The 16,109-nt window shown below is 40.5% G+C and overlaps 1 protein-coding gene across 3 annotated transcripts; it reads right to left on the reverse strand.

The window, feature by feature from the left end:
• Positions 1-847: 847 nt before the first annotated feature.
• On the reverse strand, positions 848-13,063 carry smarcc2 (SWI/SNF related, matrix associated, actin dependent regulator of chromatin, subfamily c, member 2). 3 transcript variants are annotated; one of them, XM_044177616.1, is made up of 27 exons: positions 12,929-13,063; positions 12,113-12,232; positions 11,938-12,023; positions 11,714-11,789; positions 10,988-11,080; positions 10,743-10,812; positions 10,584-10,653; positions 10,250-10,325; positions 8,850-9,094; positions 8,550-8,674; positions 8,415-8,468; positions 7,976-8,013; positions 7,757-7,887; positions 7,398-7,469; positions 7,166-7,279; positions 6,917-7,070; positions 6,707-6,823; positions 6,555-6,617; positions 6,185-6,443; positions 5,515-5,676; positions 5,315-5,376; positions 5,097-5,217; positions 4,846-5,009; positions 4,606-4,740; positions 4,150-4,519; positions 3,543-3,584; positions 848-2,890 (listed from the first exon to the last, which is right to left on the reverse strand). In XM_044177616.1, exons 1-27 carry the CDS (start codon positions 13,037-13,039, stop codon positions 2,826-2,828), a joined length of 3,195 nt encoding a protein of 1,064 aa, XP_044033551.1. In that variant the 5' UTR covers positions 13,040-13,063; the 3' UTR covers positions 848-2,825. The 3 variants fall into 3 exon arrangements, with proteins under 3 accessions (XP_044033551.1, XP_044033544.1, XP_044033561.1); XM_044177609.1 differs by having other exon boundaries at positions 11,714-11,795; XM_044177626.1 differs by lacking the exon at positions 3,543-3,584 and having other exon boundaries at positions 11,714-11,795.
• Positions 13,064-16,109: the final 3,046 nt, after the last annotated feature.

Raw genomic sequence — 16,109 nt, forward strand, 5'->3', positions numbered from 1 at the left:
ATTGGAAAAATATTAGTAACCTGTCAGAAAAATATCATCAGTGACATTTTTTTTTAAATGTCTGGAAAATATTAGTAAAACATATCTGTATCAGTAAAATATCTGAAAAATGTTGATTGCAATGTGTAAATATCAATCACATTTTAATTGTAATAATCATGAACATGTGAAATTCAATGTGCTTTATATCAAAGGAAAATTGTGTCAATATGAGAAAATAAAACAGCAGACTTAACACATTCAACAAAAATTGAAATGATAAATTATATAAAGAACACAATTGGTAAAAGTGACGTCATACCCAGCAAATGAAGTGTAAAGGCATTCTTTAAATACAATGACAATTAAATCTGTGATAAATAGCAGATTAACAGCTAGTAAGATCATTGGGATGACTGAAGTAAAACAACTGACAAAACAATCTGAACTCAAGGTCCACTTACTCGCTCATTCTGGAGCTTTCGACCATATCACATGGTTCTCATCAGCAGCTGGAAATTGCTCAGTTGCCACTGAGTTGATGTTGATGATTGAGTTGTTGATGTTCAGACTTATAGGTGCTCGATTCTGAGCACCTATAGGACCTTGAGTGCGGATTGTTTTGTCAACTGCTTTTTCCAAAGTCATGAATAAACTGTCAAGGTCAATTAAAAAAGAAACATTTTAAATGTTAAATCTGCAACAACTGCAGGTAGAGTACATTAGTAGTGTGATAAATCTTTAAAGCTCTGTTCTTCAGCATCCTGACAAACCAGTAAACTAATAATTTGTAGATTTACCATCTTGGTTCTTATTTGTGTTCCCAAGCTGTGAAGTGCCTGACAAAAAAACAAAACCACACAATGACTCCTCTTCACATCTTTATTTTTCCCCCAACATTTTGTAATTGAAACCTGAACCTTTTGCCTTTTTTTTAATACAAACTGCCAGAGTAAGCACTAATGTGATGATTTACTGAGGAAAAATTGATTTCTACTGTATAATAATAATCAATGCAATTGCTGCTACCTTCAGCATAGTGAAAAACATACAGAAACTGAACAGACACTTAATCCATATCACAAAATCCACACAATGTAGTAATAACACAGATAAAAGAAGTCCATTTATGCTCACAACTGTGGTGAGGTCTGCAATACTGGCTTGACGGACATCAACTGTAAAGTTTCACCATCTGACTGGATTATATTTCATGACACTGACGTGACGTGCCGTGTGCAGAACAAAGCATGTTTTTTTTTTAATTCTTCAAACTTTGTGACACACAGCAAATGGCACTGAAAATAAAACTGAACGGTAACATGATTTTCTTAATGGCATGCGTTCCCATACACACATGCTCACAGTCACATCACAGATCTGACAGACCTGCCCGAATCATTCACAACAGTGGAGAGGGTAAATATAGGCTACAAAGGTAATAATATACAGTTACAATGTTGACGTATCAAAGAAAGTAGATGGAAAAAAACAGACAGTAAAAAATATAAAAATTGATAGGATAAAAAGTGAGGATATTGTTGCAGATATTAAGGACACAATTCTCCATTGTCAGCTGTTTAAGGTGCGAGCTCCCTTGTTTTTGACAGCTTTAACATTTCTTCCACGTGTAACTTGAAATGCACGTTAGATAAACATGATTATGAAAAACATTTTGGTTTAGCAATTAACACAAAGTCAAACTATGAATATAACACATATGTGGTCGCTGGCAGAATTATTATTCCCAGACCTTCTTTTTCAGTCATTCCTTCTGAACTGAGTTCATACAGATTTGCAAAACATGAAGCTCCTCACTGACATGTTTTACTCTTAAGTGCTGTAGAAAGGAGGGACATTATTAAGATATATTTAAAGAGAAGTATTTTCAGGATGATAATCTCATGCTGTCAGTACTTTCAAATATTATCATTACAGGACAACAAATGTGTGTTTGTAACAGAAAATCCAGTTTACAGTACATTTTATCAAACTGCATCCAAACCAGCTTATTGTAATTTCCAACTGGCTTTTGATTTGAACATTTTCATTCATTACAGACATTTTCCCTGGAGGGAGACGTTGGTTTTAGACATGTGACCTTCAGGCCAGACCCTGTAGTGCGACCATTTTTCCATGTAATACAAGTAATACATAAAGGAAAAAGTAACATTTCCAATCAAGTTTTCAAAACCTTCAGTATGAAAAAGTATTATAGTAAGACAACAAAAGGATGATATAAGTGCTAAAGTTCAATTTCATGGATGCTTCAAGTCTTTCAATGAGACCTAGGGAAACATGTTAAAAGTGCATTTTTTCTTACATATATTTTAATTAGTACCTACAGTACGAGGGGGGATTATGAAGGATGAGACCTCACAAGTAAACTGTTGCAGAAAATAAATGCAACAATTTCCTAAACACTGAAAACACAAGATGAGTCTTTTCTCGTCTTTTCTTTGAGTGCCAGCATGTTGGTAAGACCCTCTCAGTTTACCAGATCCCCGGTGTTAAGCCTAAAATTACAAAGTGAGATGTCGCTGTCCAATCGACCACACAGGAGGAACGGCTTCTGTTTGAAAGTACATTTTCTTCATATGCAGATTCAATTTGAAAGGGACTTCTTTTTCAACAGATAGTCAAAGTAGAGGTGGTTTGATTTAGACGTTATAATTTTTTTCTTGGCCACATCAATTGTCCTGTTGTTGAAAAGAAAAACAAAACAAAAATCTGGAAATGTAAAATATGTTCTCTTCCTTCGGTTTATGACTTCTTCATTTCAGATGATACAGGCAGGATTCAAAGTGGTCAGAGTCATTCGGATTCTCTGGCAATTTATTTTTCTCTCACTGTGGAGGCGGGACTGGAGCTGAGGGGTGGAGTGTTTCCCCGGGAAGAGGGGCGGTGGGATCTGTGGGTCAAACAAGGGAAGAGAAGAAAAATGTTAAGAATTTGAACAACTTTGAAGCTGTCTGGTTTTAGAATATAACATTTCTCCTTGTTTCGAATCTCAGGTAGAACAACTGTTAACAGAACAAAGAATTCAAATAAAGCTGATAACAGTGTATGTGTCAAGAATTTAGTATATTATCTAACATGGGACTCATTAAACTTCAGCTGCAGTAATGCATAGTGTGCAGAAAAGAAAGGTCTGTTCAATACACTCGCTAAATTATTGTTAGTTACCTTCACACCAATCTAATTTAAATTTATTTAAATATTTGATAATAGCTATACAGATCTGAGAGCTGAAAAACAGGAACAAAATAGCAGACAAATATACTAAAATAATTAATGTATGACGTATTAAAAAAAGTTTGATTGAAATAGTGCTGACAATTGATTAACTAATCTATGAGTTGACTGACAAAAAAATGAATCAACCATTTTGATAATCACTTAATTAAGTCATTTGTAAAGCAAAAATGCATGCAACATTTCCTCATTCCAGCTTCTCAAATTTAAGGGTTTGCTGCTTTTCCCTATTTTTACATCATTGTACCTTGAAGATATTTGGGTTTTGGATTATTAGTCGGACAAAACAAGCATTTTGAAGACGTCACCTTGGGATTTTTCACTATTTTCTGACACTTTCTGACACAATCCTGAAAACAATGAAACAATTAATCGATTAATCACAAACATAATTGACAGATTAATTTATAATGAAAATAAAACACATTTCTGCTTTCTAGCAACATTAGTTGGGACATTTGATTGCATTCTGCATGTATTTGATTTCTCTTTTCCTTAGTTTATATACATGACGTTACAATAATACTGTGTACATTTCACTACAACTATCAATGAAAGCTTGGAATACACATATGACACATTCAAGTTTCATTTTGCTATTTGATTAGCTAGTGCGTTGTGCTGTTTTACATTGGCTGTCAAAAAATTCACAGAGCAGTCGGGAAGCCTGATAATAACATATCTGCAATAAGAAGCACACTGCCTATTTGCTTATATGGTTGACTAAAGAGAAATCAATAAAGTATTTCTGATAAAGTATTTCTGAAAAGTCTCAATCATGTTAACTATAAATAATAATAAATAAACGTAATAATACAAACTATAACATAGGGGGAAATTAAAGCAAAATTCTGTCTTTATCATAACATTAACACCTATTAAAGCTGCTACATTGTGCTTTAACCTTAAACTCACCATGGAGTACAGGAGTAGTGCTGGAGCTGGAGCTGGAGTGGGCAGCTGGGGCTTGGCCTGGGGGGCAGGGGGGTGAGGCGTGAGCACCCTGAGGTGGTTGGGACTCAGGAGCCGGGGCAGAAGAGGCTGGAGGCACGGGGCTGGGGGCCGGCTGCGGCGCTGGTGTGCTGGGAGTTTGCTGAGTTGCGGTCGGGCCCTGGGGTGGCGGGCCTGAGGCGGCCTGGTTGGAATGAGGGCCCCCAGCCTGGCTGTGCTGCTGGTGCTGAATCTGCTGGAAGTGCTGCTGGCGGGCCCTCATCTCAGCGTATTTCAACTGCTCCATGTGGAAGGACTGACGGTCAGCCAGCAGCTGCTGACGCTGGTACTCCAACTGCACACATAGACACAAAAAAACATGTTAAAGGTTTTGTACTGTACTCTCTTGTGATACTACATATCCCAGAATCCCTCACTCACAGCCTCCCTCTCTCTGTCCATGATGGTTTCCAGTTCCTCAAAGTGTCGCAGTTTAATCTCCAGCTTCTTCATTTGGGTCTCCACCAGCAGAGCCACAAGAGATTTGATCTTCCTCTCTTCCACTGCAGCCAAGTGCTACGAAGAAAGTGAAGGAGAAACTTTAGATTAGAGAAAATGAGGAAAAAGAAAAAAGGTGACGCAGGATACAGCACGTTGGGGCCTGGTGATAATTAACTTTACCTTGGCTTTGACAGCAGCAGCAGCGAGTGCAGACGCAGCAGCAGTGGCCAGATTCCCCTCTCCCACATCACGCTCCACCTTAGCTTTCTTTTCTCCTTCACTCTCTGCCTCTCTTTGTCCCTCCTCTGTGCCCTCTTTCCCATCCTTCTCTTTCTCCCCATCGCCTAAGAGGAAAAAAAAAAGTTTCATTTTATTCCACCTTTGACAAGAACACTGTATTTCCTGTATCTGGCTGAGATGCATTTTCGTACCCATCTCTGACTCTGTTTTGTCCGCCTCCCTCTCTCCTTCTTGTTCTCTTCCTCTTTCTTCTTCCTTCTTCCCATTCTCCGCCTGCTTCTCCTCTTCCTCCACCGCTCCATCTTTGCTCTCCTGAGTGGGAAAGTAAACACAGCACAATGAGCTTTGCAGCAGTTCCTCAGCAGAACTCACAAATGAGAAACGTTACATTAGCGAACATGCACCATACCTTGGCCTCCCTCTTCTCTTCACCTGATTGGCTGTCACTCTTACTTTCATCACTGCTTTCATCTAGAGAAGACAAGTCAGAACCTTTGATTTGCTTTTTCTGTCATCATCTTTTGTCTTTGTCTTTTTCCCTCCAAATGTATTTCTCTCTTGCATTTTTGCATGCTGTATGTATGTGGTAGTGTTTGTGTCCAATCCTACCAGGTCTGTCTCCCTCCTCCAGGCCGGTGCCTGCGATGCCACTACCTTCCAGGCCATACAGCGGGTCCTGTCGGCCACTGACCCTCGCTGCCTCCTCCACCCGCCGCACATGAGCCTCAACAAGCGCTGCAGGAACCTCCTCCTTCATACGAGAAAACTCCTCTGAGAGGGAGAGAGACGGATCGACGTAATCAGTGTAAAGAAATTAATGCAAATAAGGACCAGGATCAGGTCAGCCATTTTATGTGGCTGATTGTTGTGCCCTGCATTTTTAGCCTTATCTAATTCACATTCTCCAGTAACCTGCACAGAATTATTATGCTTAATCTTGGCAATGTGTTGAATAATAACAGGTGGAATGCGAGCATGAGCAGCAATTCAGTCAGCTTTATTTAGGTTGTATAATTTATGACGTGATTTGAGTTGTGCTGCAAAAACTTGCCCGTGACAATTGCTCTCTAATTGAGCGCTCATCAAGGAAAAACACGTTTTATTGTATTTTCTTAAGTTTTTAATAATTACTCAAGTATTTAAGCATTCATTGTGAAATTCAATCATACTTCAATCTTCCTCAAGGCACTAGCTATTAGCTCATGCCCATACTGTAGTTTGTGTGTAGCGGTAAATAATGCTGAGGTCGTCTTCGGTGTCAAAATAAGCTGCTTCTCACCCAGAGCAGACTTGGCTGCAGCTGAGGCCACACGCGGGTCGACGACAGAGGCGAGGAAAGCCACTGTGCTCATGACGGGGTTTCCTGCTTGGCTGAAAGGTATCGGCTGGTAGGCCAGTGGTCCCATGGACGAGGAGTTGTCCTCCAAGTAAGGGTCTTCGATGGGCAGCCGCAGGAAATGCAGGATGCACTCATCCTGCGTACGGCTGCCCACGTGTTCTGAAACCTTGTTCCAGTCGTCCTTGTACATCTCCAAGCCCTGAGGGAAGTGAGGGCTACACTTAGCTCCGCATTTCTATTATTTTATTTTCATGTTTACAAAAGGAATTATAAGCATCATCACACAATTGATTTTAAGGATAATTTGTACCTCAAGTAGTAGTAGTGTTTCTTGTTCTGTCCACTCCCTCATAGAGCTTGCTGTACTCTTGCTCTGTGCACAAACATCACCACTTTCTTAATATGGTAGGTCATTGTGAATCACAGCAAAAGAATCATTCTGTCATCCTCTTAGGCATGTACCTTTACAGAGCCACTCTTCTTGCTGTACATGTCGGTCCGCAGCCCGAAGTTTTGCAGATCTGCTGGTTTCTCCTTCACTTTATCTGGGAAGGATATCATCTGCTGGGTAGCAGGGGTCTACAGGTACACAATGACAGGGACAAATGTAAAATATGTGTGCAAATGTCTATTTGTCTGTGTGTGTTTGTGTGTATGCGGACGCATGCGGACCTGGGACGTCTTGGGCTGCAGGGGCACCAGACTGGATGGAGTGTCTGCCAGGACATGGAAGTGGGAGGTGGGTGGGGGACCCATGGGTGTGGGCCGACTCTCTGAGTCCACCTGATAGTTGATCAGACCCCACTGCTCCAGGAAGGCGTGGACTCTGCAGCAGAAGGAGCGCAGAGTATATACCTCACTGACAGCAGACAGTTAAAACTCTGGATTGACTAGAAATATTTGCATTCAGCCTCCACCTACCTCATGATTGCACACACGTCTCCTGCCAGGTTCCTGCGGCAGGCAGTGGAGGTCAGGTACTCCTGAGGGTTGAGTCGGTAGGTGTCAATCATGAAGTTCCTGTACGCCAAGTAACTGAAAGAAGGCGGTGCATAGAAAACTGAGATATTTCAGCTAAGACTAACTGTTTTTTAAATGTGTGTCAGATAAATATTTCAGATAAATACCTGTAAGAATCTGATCAAATACTTACATCTCAGGGGTTTTGGATTTGTTCTTCCCATTGAAGAACTCTGGCAGGGCTCTGCGCTCAATGGCATGAACACTGGGAGAAAACAATTATGACATTATGAGGACTCACAGCTGAAACACATCTGAATGACTCACTTTTGACTTTTTGAGTCACGCCTCCTGTCATATGCTCTCCAGTGCTGAGACTGTACTGATTTTCATTTCAACCAAAAGTGGCACCAGCTGATTTCACCCACAGGGTTTTTTCTTACTTTTCACATGTCTGAATTTTATAAATACGTCACTGACATCTCTGAAATCTAATTACTGCCAAAAGTGGAGAAATAACAAAAACATCTTTTGTAACATTTCTTTTCTTACCTGTTGTAGTCAAACCAGGCAGCGTAGCTCGGTATAATAATGTGGTGGGTTTGCTCAGTCACATTGTCCTCGTGAAGGTCCGAGCCTTTCACTGGTTCACCCTTCACACTCGGAGAGCCTTCCTCCTCCTCCTGTTTCAACACAAACACACACTCAAGATGATATACGGGTTTGCTGTCTTCACTGTAATGTCTCCTTGCACTTTTACAACTACCTTACCTTGCCTGTTGTTTCCATGGACTCATCCTCTTGCTCGTCTGTTCAAACACACAAAAGAATGGTAAGTGAATATAAAAACAGAAGAGCAGAGAGGCAGAATGGCGATAAGGTCAGAGAATTTATTTGGGGTGAGAGAATACACTCAGTACAAAATGAAATGTCAACACTCAAAATGTACCAAGGACTTGTTTACAGTTTGGAATTTGTACTTTTCCTTCATGTTGGGAGAGACAACAGTCATGTGAAAAACAATGTGCAATGCGCTCTTGTGTGAAAAAAACCTGGGCCATGATAAAGTAATAAATTGATGTCTTATAACATGACTTTATAAACAAGAAGCGTGGGAACACTGTTACTTTTCCACTGCTTTACATGCATTTTCTTTTCAAAGAAGTTACAGGTGGCCATGTTGGAGGAGAAACAAACACTCTCTGCTCACCCATATCTGTTCCTCCCTTTACTGGGGTTGAATCAGAGTCCTTCTTGGTGTTATCTTCAAAAAGAAAGTATAATGTCAGCCAGTAACAACATGGTTGTTTTTATTTATATTTTGAACATATGTGGACTTGTGTACTTGTCTTAGCTGGGTTTCCCTCTTCAGATGCTGGAACAGGTGACGCTTCATCCAAGTCCTTACTAAGATCCTCCTGTTCCTCCTCCCTCTGGCCCCGTTTAGACTTGGTGTACGGGGTAGTCGGCCTGTCCCACACACACACACACACACACACACACACACACACACACACACACACACACACACACACAGGACATTATTTTACAATATTGCACAATATCTCTGACACAACTGGTGTTGCTGAATCTACAACAAACACCTAAAGCAACATGTCATTCTTTAACATGTCTGGTCACAGACCCTTTTTTGGTGTTCTTCTTCTTGCTCTCCTGAGGTGGAGGCGTGGGGGAGGGCGACGGCGAGCGCTTCCTCTTCTTGGCGCTGCCAGGCTTCTTGTCCCGCCGCTCGTCAGGCGTGGTCACCTCATCTGTAAGGGTCTTGGCTGAGATCCTCTTCCTCTTGGGGCAGCCCTCGCCCACTTCATAGTCCTCCTCATTCATCCATTCGTTATACTGGTCCAGGTCTAAAATCCACTTGGCATGAACCTGTGAACAAAGATCATACAATGTATGACCAATACTGAAATATTTTTAGTGAGCATGTCAACCACCTGAATGAACTTATTCCACAGTTTAACCAGGCAGTGTTGTACCTGTTTTCAGAGACAAACTAGAATAGCTACATCTTTGATAAATCACCAACAGTCTCAAGGTTACATTTTAACATGGCACAATTTAACCTTGTACACATGGATTCCAGACTAGACTAACTATTAATTGAAAGCACTAACTCTGTAAATAGGCCCTCAGCAGAAATAATGTTGCTATGAACATTAGTGGGGGAGTTTTCTGGGTCCTATGTCGGTTTTGTGACTTAAAAACTGTTGTAATTAGGCAGTAATGGCTGAATTGAAAAGAAAATAAATGTATTAGTGTTCAGTGGAGGTTTTTAATGATTCATGTTTATGTAATAACAATTCTACAGAGACTTAAATACAGTATGTGAGCTGCATGTACTGCATATGTCAGATGCTGAACAGATATGTCATTGATAAGAGAATTTGTGTTTGGAACAAGCACACTAAAGGAACTGAATGAAGACAAATGCAGTTAACATTTAATTATTTCACTTTGAAGCTGTGGTCTAAGGGAGACATTTCCACTGTGAGTAAACAGAATGACAGGATTCTTGATAGAAAACTAGTGTGCTGATTATTGTGTAAATACAGCTCTAAATATTTGAACGCTTCACTGCTCTTACTATCATGTCTTAGTGAGCAATGACCGCCTTGAGCGAATCATGCTCTGAATACACAATACGAGCTTCTGACACTGAGTAAGCTCTGTTGCTCCAAGTGCCATTTTGCCACAGTACTTCATTCTTGGATGTTTTTCAAAAAACAGCATATTTGATTTGAATATGTCACTCATTCCAAGCGTCACTTAGGCTCAATAAAAGGGCTGGAACAAGCAAATACAGCACATAACAGCGTGAAATATGTTAAATTAAACTAAGGGGGTATGTAAGCAGAGTATATTTTAAAAATATTTATACATATTTTGCATTGTTAAAATTAAGAGAGAATAAAGGACACAGGTTTTAAAAATTGGGAGTGGACGATAGAAAAAAAGAGAGACAAGAAGCAGAAGAAGAAGACACAACAAGCCACAGCTTTATCAACAAAGCAAGAAATGAAATACCTTCCTGGGTTTTTCTGGGCTGGGAGGATCTTCCACAGCAGCCTCAATCTCACTGGCTGGGATCCAGGTATCATAACTAAATGGTGAGAGGAGCGAAGGTCAAAGGTCAAGGCAGGGGAAAGATAATGAATTTGGGCTTGTTAAAACATCCCAGATAGACTATTGTGTAACTTCAGCTCGTAGAGTTCAGGGCAGTAAGAAAGAAATCAAGAATAGCAGAACCACTCTACAGTGCAGGAACTGTGTTGTACTTCCACAATAAGATGAGGCAACAGTTTTCAGTTAAGTGTAAAATGTTAAATGGTGTTCATATCTCTGTAAACTCAGCACCAACCTGTCAGGAAAATATCCCCAGTGGAGCAGCACTTGCTTATCTCTCTTCATCACCGGACGTACCCACTCCTCTGGAGCAAAAAGAGAAAAGCGAGTCAGTGCAGCAGAATTCAAAATAAAAACAACAAACTGTGCTTTAACACAACATTTGAAGCCTCACCTTCCTCCAGGCTGGTGGGAATAGGAACAACAACATGGGAGCTGGAGGCCTTGTCCTCAGTTACTGAGCCCTGCAACAGATAAAGTCCACACAATTAACATTCAGCTTGGACAACACAAGGACATATGGGCTAAGCTTACAACATAAAAATACTTTTTTAATCTGACTAAGGGCCCTCATGCAGACAAGTATTGAGCAACCTTTCTGTCTGTAATAATGAAACTTTTAACGAAACAAAAACACACCTGATGCCTTTTGATGATGTCTTTCAGTTTCCCGAGCAGTTTTGGCTCTATGTCAGGGCTCAGGAAGATGACAGGTCTTGTTAGGCAGTTGTTCTGAAATTAAGAAATGCAGCAGATGTGTGAATGAGTGAAACTGAGACAATCACAAGCATAAGTTCAAATAGGCAGGGAAATATATACAAATATATATATATATTCTATATCATATAATCTCCATTAAAATAAGAACTCTGTCAGAACTCAGCACTGTTGAGCTCTTCAGATTAGGACAGCTGGATGATCTTGTAGTGTAACTGCAGGACTGATTAAACAGGATTACTGGTCAAGTCACATGACTGGGTGCCCTTCATTATTTCTGTCTGTAAAGCTCGGGAATCCTGATTCTCAGACACATCAAAAATATGATGTGATCAAAGGAAACTGAGTATTTTCTTTGCAATCATTTAGCTCTGGTGCCGGCAGCAGGAAAAAAAACCCCAATGGAAATTCATCAACTGACTCCTGCTGGAGCTCAGAGTTCTCAGAGATCTCTTAAAAACAACAACTGTGCGGGAATGTTGTGAAGTGTGGAGTGAAAGAAGCATTCTTTTATACAAAAAATACTAAAATAAACACTGCTATTACACCTCACAAAATTAGAACTTAAAACATTTACAATTGTATTTTGGCTGTCCAGGTAATGTGTGTAACAAACATATATAAAGAAAAGCTCTGAGGCAAACTCACCTGCACTAAGGACTTCTCAATTGTCATGAACATCTCCACATTTCGGTCCATCCTCGACGGATTCTGGAAGTCAAACCTGCGCCTACCAGGAAATTAGACTGGAGTTACACACGAAACAGCAACATAGCCAAAATCCAACTGAGCATGGTGAATGTATATAACACAATTTCTTTTCTGTTTGTCTATTTGTTATTTATTTAAACCAGCCAGAAAGAAAGTCTTACCATCCTTGGTCACTCTTAAACTTGTAGGCAGCAGCCAGGATGTGGCAGAGAGCCCCTCCTGACTTGAAGTCCAGAAAACATTTCATCTGCAGACACAAAACAAATTGTTTCAGAATGCCTCAGTGGGGTAAAGTCAAGTGTATGTGTGCGAATGACAGCAATAAAGGAGACATACTGGCAGCTTGGTGAGCGGAGGGTTGCTGACATGCCGACCAAACACCTCCTCCTGGAACTGAAGCAGCTGGACCACCAGGCTGGACAGAGACTTGTTGGTGGGGGGCTCGGCCTGGATGTACTGAGAGGACAACAACACAGAGAGGCAGTCAGAGCTGAGCCACAGAATGGACACATACAAATAAACTACAGTGTGCTGATGGGTGCTATGTGTGGTCACTTGTGTCAAAAAGGAGGGTGCATTGCTATCTGCTTAATTATTCAGAGTATGTGAACCATTATGCTTTGTAACATCGGGCATGGGGATAAAATATCGTTAATTTTATTATTATTATTGGCGTATTTTTCCAGAAATAATGTATTTATATCCTTAAATCAATGTGTCTAAATGCCAGCACAGCGCTCAGTGTTATTCCAGGCGGGCCATGGCTTCAGTCAGCGCGGCGCGCCACAGAGCCAACATCTGGATCTGAGCTGCATTACCGTTAGCCGATTAGCTAACTAGCTAGCTAGCTGGCTGCCCGGCTAAAGTCAACCCTTTTGCAAAAATCTATCCTCGCAGGTCTGATTGTGTGCTGTTTTCGGATCGATTTAGCTACAATAACGTATAGGGATACCGCCGTTCGTGGCCGTATCTGGTGCAGCTGTTGGCTCAGCATCCTTTTGTATCCCCGCTCGCGGGAATCAAACAGCTGGACGTTCAGCAGCACCCTCCCTCCTCTCTTTGTCACTGCCTCTGCCCAATAGGTAAGTGCCCAGATTTCAGGGTGAAAAATGTAAGCTTAGTGTGTATGGTTACAAAACATGCGGTCGGTACCTTTTTGTAATTCTTTCCCAGCCAGACGCGGACATTATCAAACTGAGAAACGGTATCAGACGCCTCGAAATATTTTACATTCGGGCCGCCGTCTTTCTTCCGCACCGCCATCTTTGCCTGCAGACAACTAGTCGACGTCGGCTGCCGCCCAGCGGCCGCAGTCTGGTACTACAACTGCTGGACAACTCCGGGGCTGTGGTAACAATCAATGTGCAGCAGGTGGCGCAGTTGTCTAGAGAATGAGTTTTAAAACGCGTCTTCATAATGTGAGCGATTTGAAATGGTGGAAGAAGTATTCAGATGATTTACTCAAAGCCTCATTGTAAAAATACTTAATTACAATTAGTAAAGGTCCTGCATTCAAAAATTTCAAGAAAACAACAAAATGTACTTAAAATATTAGGAGTAAAAGTACTCATCATGCAGAATGGCTCCTGTCAGTGTCATATTATTATATTAGTTGATCATCATTATTGCAATACTTGAATGTTGTGGTTGGTCAAGGTGGAGCTAATTTTAACTGCTTTATGTACTGCTAGGCAGTATAATATATAGCAATACATCCTATTGGATAAAAGTTATTATGTGTTTTATATCTTCAATCTTTAATTCAAAAGGCAACTAGTAACTATAGATGTCAGATAAATGTAGTGGAGGAGAAAGTAGCCTAAAATGGAAATATTCAAGTAAAGTGCAAATACCTCAAAACTGTACAGAACTAGAGAAAATGTACTTACTTTCCACCTTTGGCATTCACATTCTTTCTCATTATGAATGCGCTGCCAGTGCATACTGTAAGTGGCAACTGAAAGAAGCTCGTCTGTTTGGAAATTAGGTATGACGCAGCCATCTCAGTGCATTTCAGTCTGTCACTTTCAATGACCTCCCTAGTAATTAAATGGCCTCCTTCAGCAGAATCTAAATAACTGTACCAATGAGACATGTGAAAAAGAAGTGAATGAAGTAAGAGCCATATCATCAAAATGTAGTTTAAAGGACCAGGTTCTGATTCAGTGGCAGTGACTGCACATATTGTATTTACTAAAAACTGGTTTTAATAATCTATTTGATAATCATTCATGTGAATCAGGTACGTACTCTGTCTATTATCAGTCTACTATCAATTGATTATTTTGATTGCATAAGACCTGAACAATGAAGGTGCTCTTTTTAAAACATGTAAAGTTGATTTCACAATTTTCATGGTATTGTTCAGAAATGTCCACTATGTCCTGCTTATTATTTAATTCAGGAGAGTCTTTGTGTGACAGCGGGAGGTCAGTGAGAGGAATGATGGCCGTACTAATCCCAGTTTAACCTCTGGTCATACGTGTTATTTGCTATGTATTTCTGGCCAAATTAAACAAATTTTCTTTCTTCACCCCGGTGATAAATACAGGCAATATGTGTGAGGCAAACAAGTTTTTACTGGCCACGTTCAAAGGGTTTTTGTTGTTTGACAAAGAAGGGTAGAGGTGATAGTACTTTCATTTATTTTACAATTACTGCAACAGATTAAGGAAATGACACAGCTAAGACACTAATGCATGCTCTGTCACAGACTTAAAAATATATGAATATGCCCAAACAAAGAATTATAATCCTACAATGTGTAGCATTATTATAGAAATATCACTGCAAAAATCAAAGCTCCCATGGAGTAAATATATGTCAAATATATGTCAAAGAAAAATCTATAAAAAGAAAGAAAATACCCAAATGCAGTCACTAGCCTGTAGGAATTATATTCCATAAATTATATTCAATATAATATCATAGGACTACAGCAAGCATTTGTCATCCATACTCCCATAATGAGTTGATCCAGAAAAAGACTTTAAATAAACACAGACTTTGGTATAAAAGTCATAAAAACAGGTAATTCAGCAGACATGAGAGAACAGAAATAACTGAGGAAAATAAAAACCATCAGACTGTCTTCATGTCTCTGACCTTTTTACTGGAGGCTCAAATTAACCTTCATTAACAGAGAATAGGTGCGTGTGCGTGTGTGTGTGTGTGTGTGTGTGTGTGTGTGTGTGTGTGTGTGTGTGTGTGTGTGTGTGTGTGTGTGTGTGTGTGTGTGTGTGTGTGTGTTACATGACCCAGGCTAATTTGTGAAAGTCCAGAGACAACATTGAAGAGAGTAGTGCTCCTTGAACTAGTATTCCTCAGACTGCCTGTGTGTTTGTATTTGCTCATGAGTGTGTGTGTGTGAGTGTGTGTGTGTGGTGCACCCGTCTGTGCTGAAGGAGAGAGAGTGAAGCCTATTGATTATTTTAATCCTCCTATTTGTGAGTCTGTGATCCTCTCGGCTCAGCCTTCCACAGGGGGATTGCTAATGGGGCTGAACGCTACCCTCCTCAGCCGGTCTCTCCCTGTCCAATTAACTTAACGCTGGAATCTGCAAGAAGGGAGCACTGGGACTCGGGGGGTGCTGAGATACAACCCCACCAACACCCACAAGTCCAACATCTCCCAAACCTCTCGTATGCACCACATTTGGCAAGAAACTCCTCATCCAGAATAGTATTACCTTTCGCCTTTAATTAAAAATCCATCTCCTTGTTTTATACTGGTGAGGTGAGAACTCCCCTCAGCCAGTGTTTCATTTCCACAGGGTGGCTTTGCAGAGCGTAGAAGCAGCATCAGGTGCTGCTTCTATAATGGGAAAGCTACCTTCAAACAGGTTGCTGTAGTTGTAAATCTGCCTGATCTCAGACATTTCAATAAGTATCTGTCCAATTAATATTTTTGTTCAACTCTCTCCCGAAGCTATAACTCAGAGAACCAAACCTTTAATTATGGACTTGATGCCAAGAGATGATGCCAATGTCCACAAAGTCACAAGTTTTATAATTATACATGGGGTCTCTAACGCTGGCTACATCAGATCTATCCGAAACACTCATCAATATGTGAGAAGTGCCAAAAGGATGAAGTCACTCTCTCCCATACCTATGTGTTATGGCCCAGAGTGCTGAACCTTTGGTAAAAGATGTGATATAATGTCTGCGACCTTACTCCCTTTACAGACTCTCTCATCCACCACTCACCAGATCTTTGTTAATTATTCTATTACATTTCTCATTACTGCAAAAAAAAAAAAGTCTCTTAACAATGTGAAAAGTAAAGAAACAACACAAAGCTACTATCTGTGTCTATATTTGTATTTTTGGGG

The sequence above is a fragment of the Siniperca chuatsi genome, linkage group LG2 (assembly GCF_020085105.1).
Source record: "Siniperca chuatsi isolate FFG_IHB_CAS linkage group LG2, ASM2008510v1, whole genome shotgun sequence".
NCBI classification, from domain to species: domain Eukaryota; kingdom Metazoa; phylum Chordata; class Actinopteri; order Centrarchiformes; family Sinipercidae; genus Siniperca; species Siniperca chuatsi.

What these genes read in the sequence shown, in the direction of transcription:
- smarcc2 (XM_044177609.1), bottom strand. Translation starts at nt 13,039, where the DNA reads ATGGCGGTGCGGAAGAAAGACGGCGGCCCGAATGTAAAATATTTCGAG. An exon ending in ACATCATCAAAAGGCATCAG is followed by an intron (nt 10,813 to 10,987) that starts GTGTGTTTTTGT and finishes TATCTGTTGCAG; the next exon opens with GGCTCAGTAACTGAGGACAA. An exon ending in TCCCACCAGCCTGGAGGAAG is followed by an intron (nt 10,654 to 10,742) that starts GTGAGGCTTCAA and finishes TTTTTGCTCCAG; the next exon opens with AGGAGTGGGTACGTCCGGTG.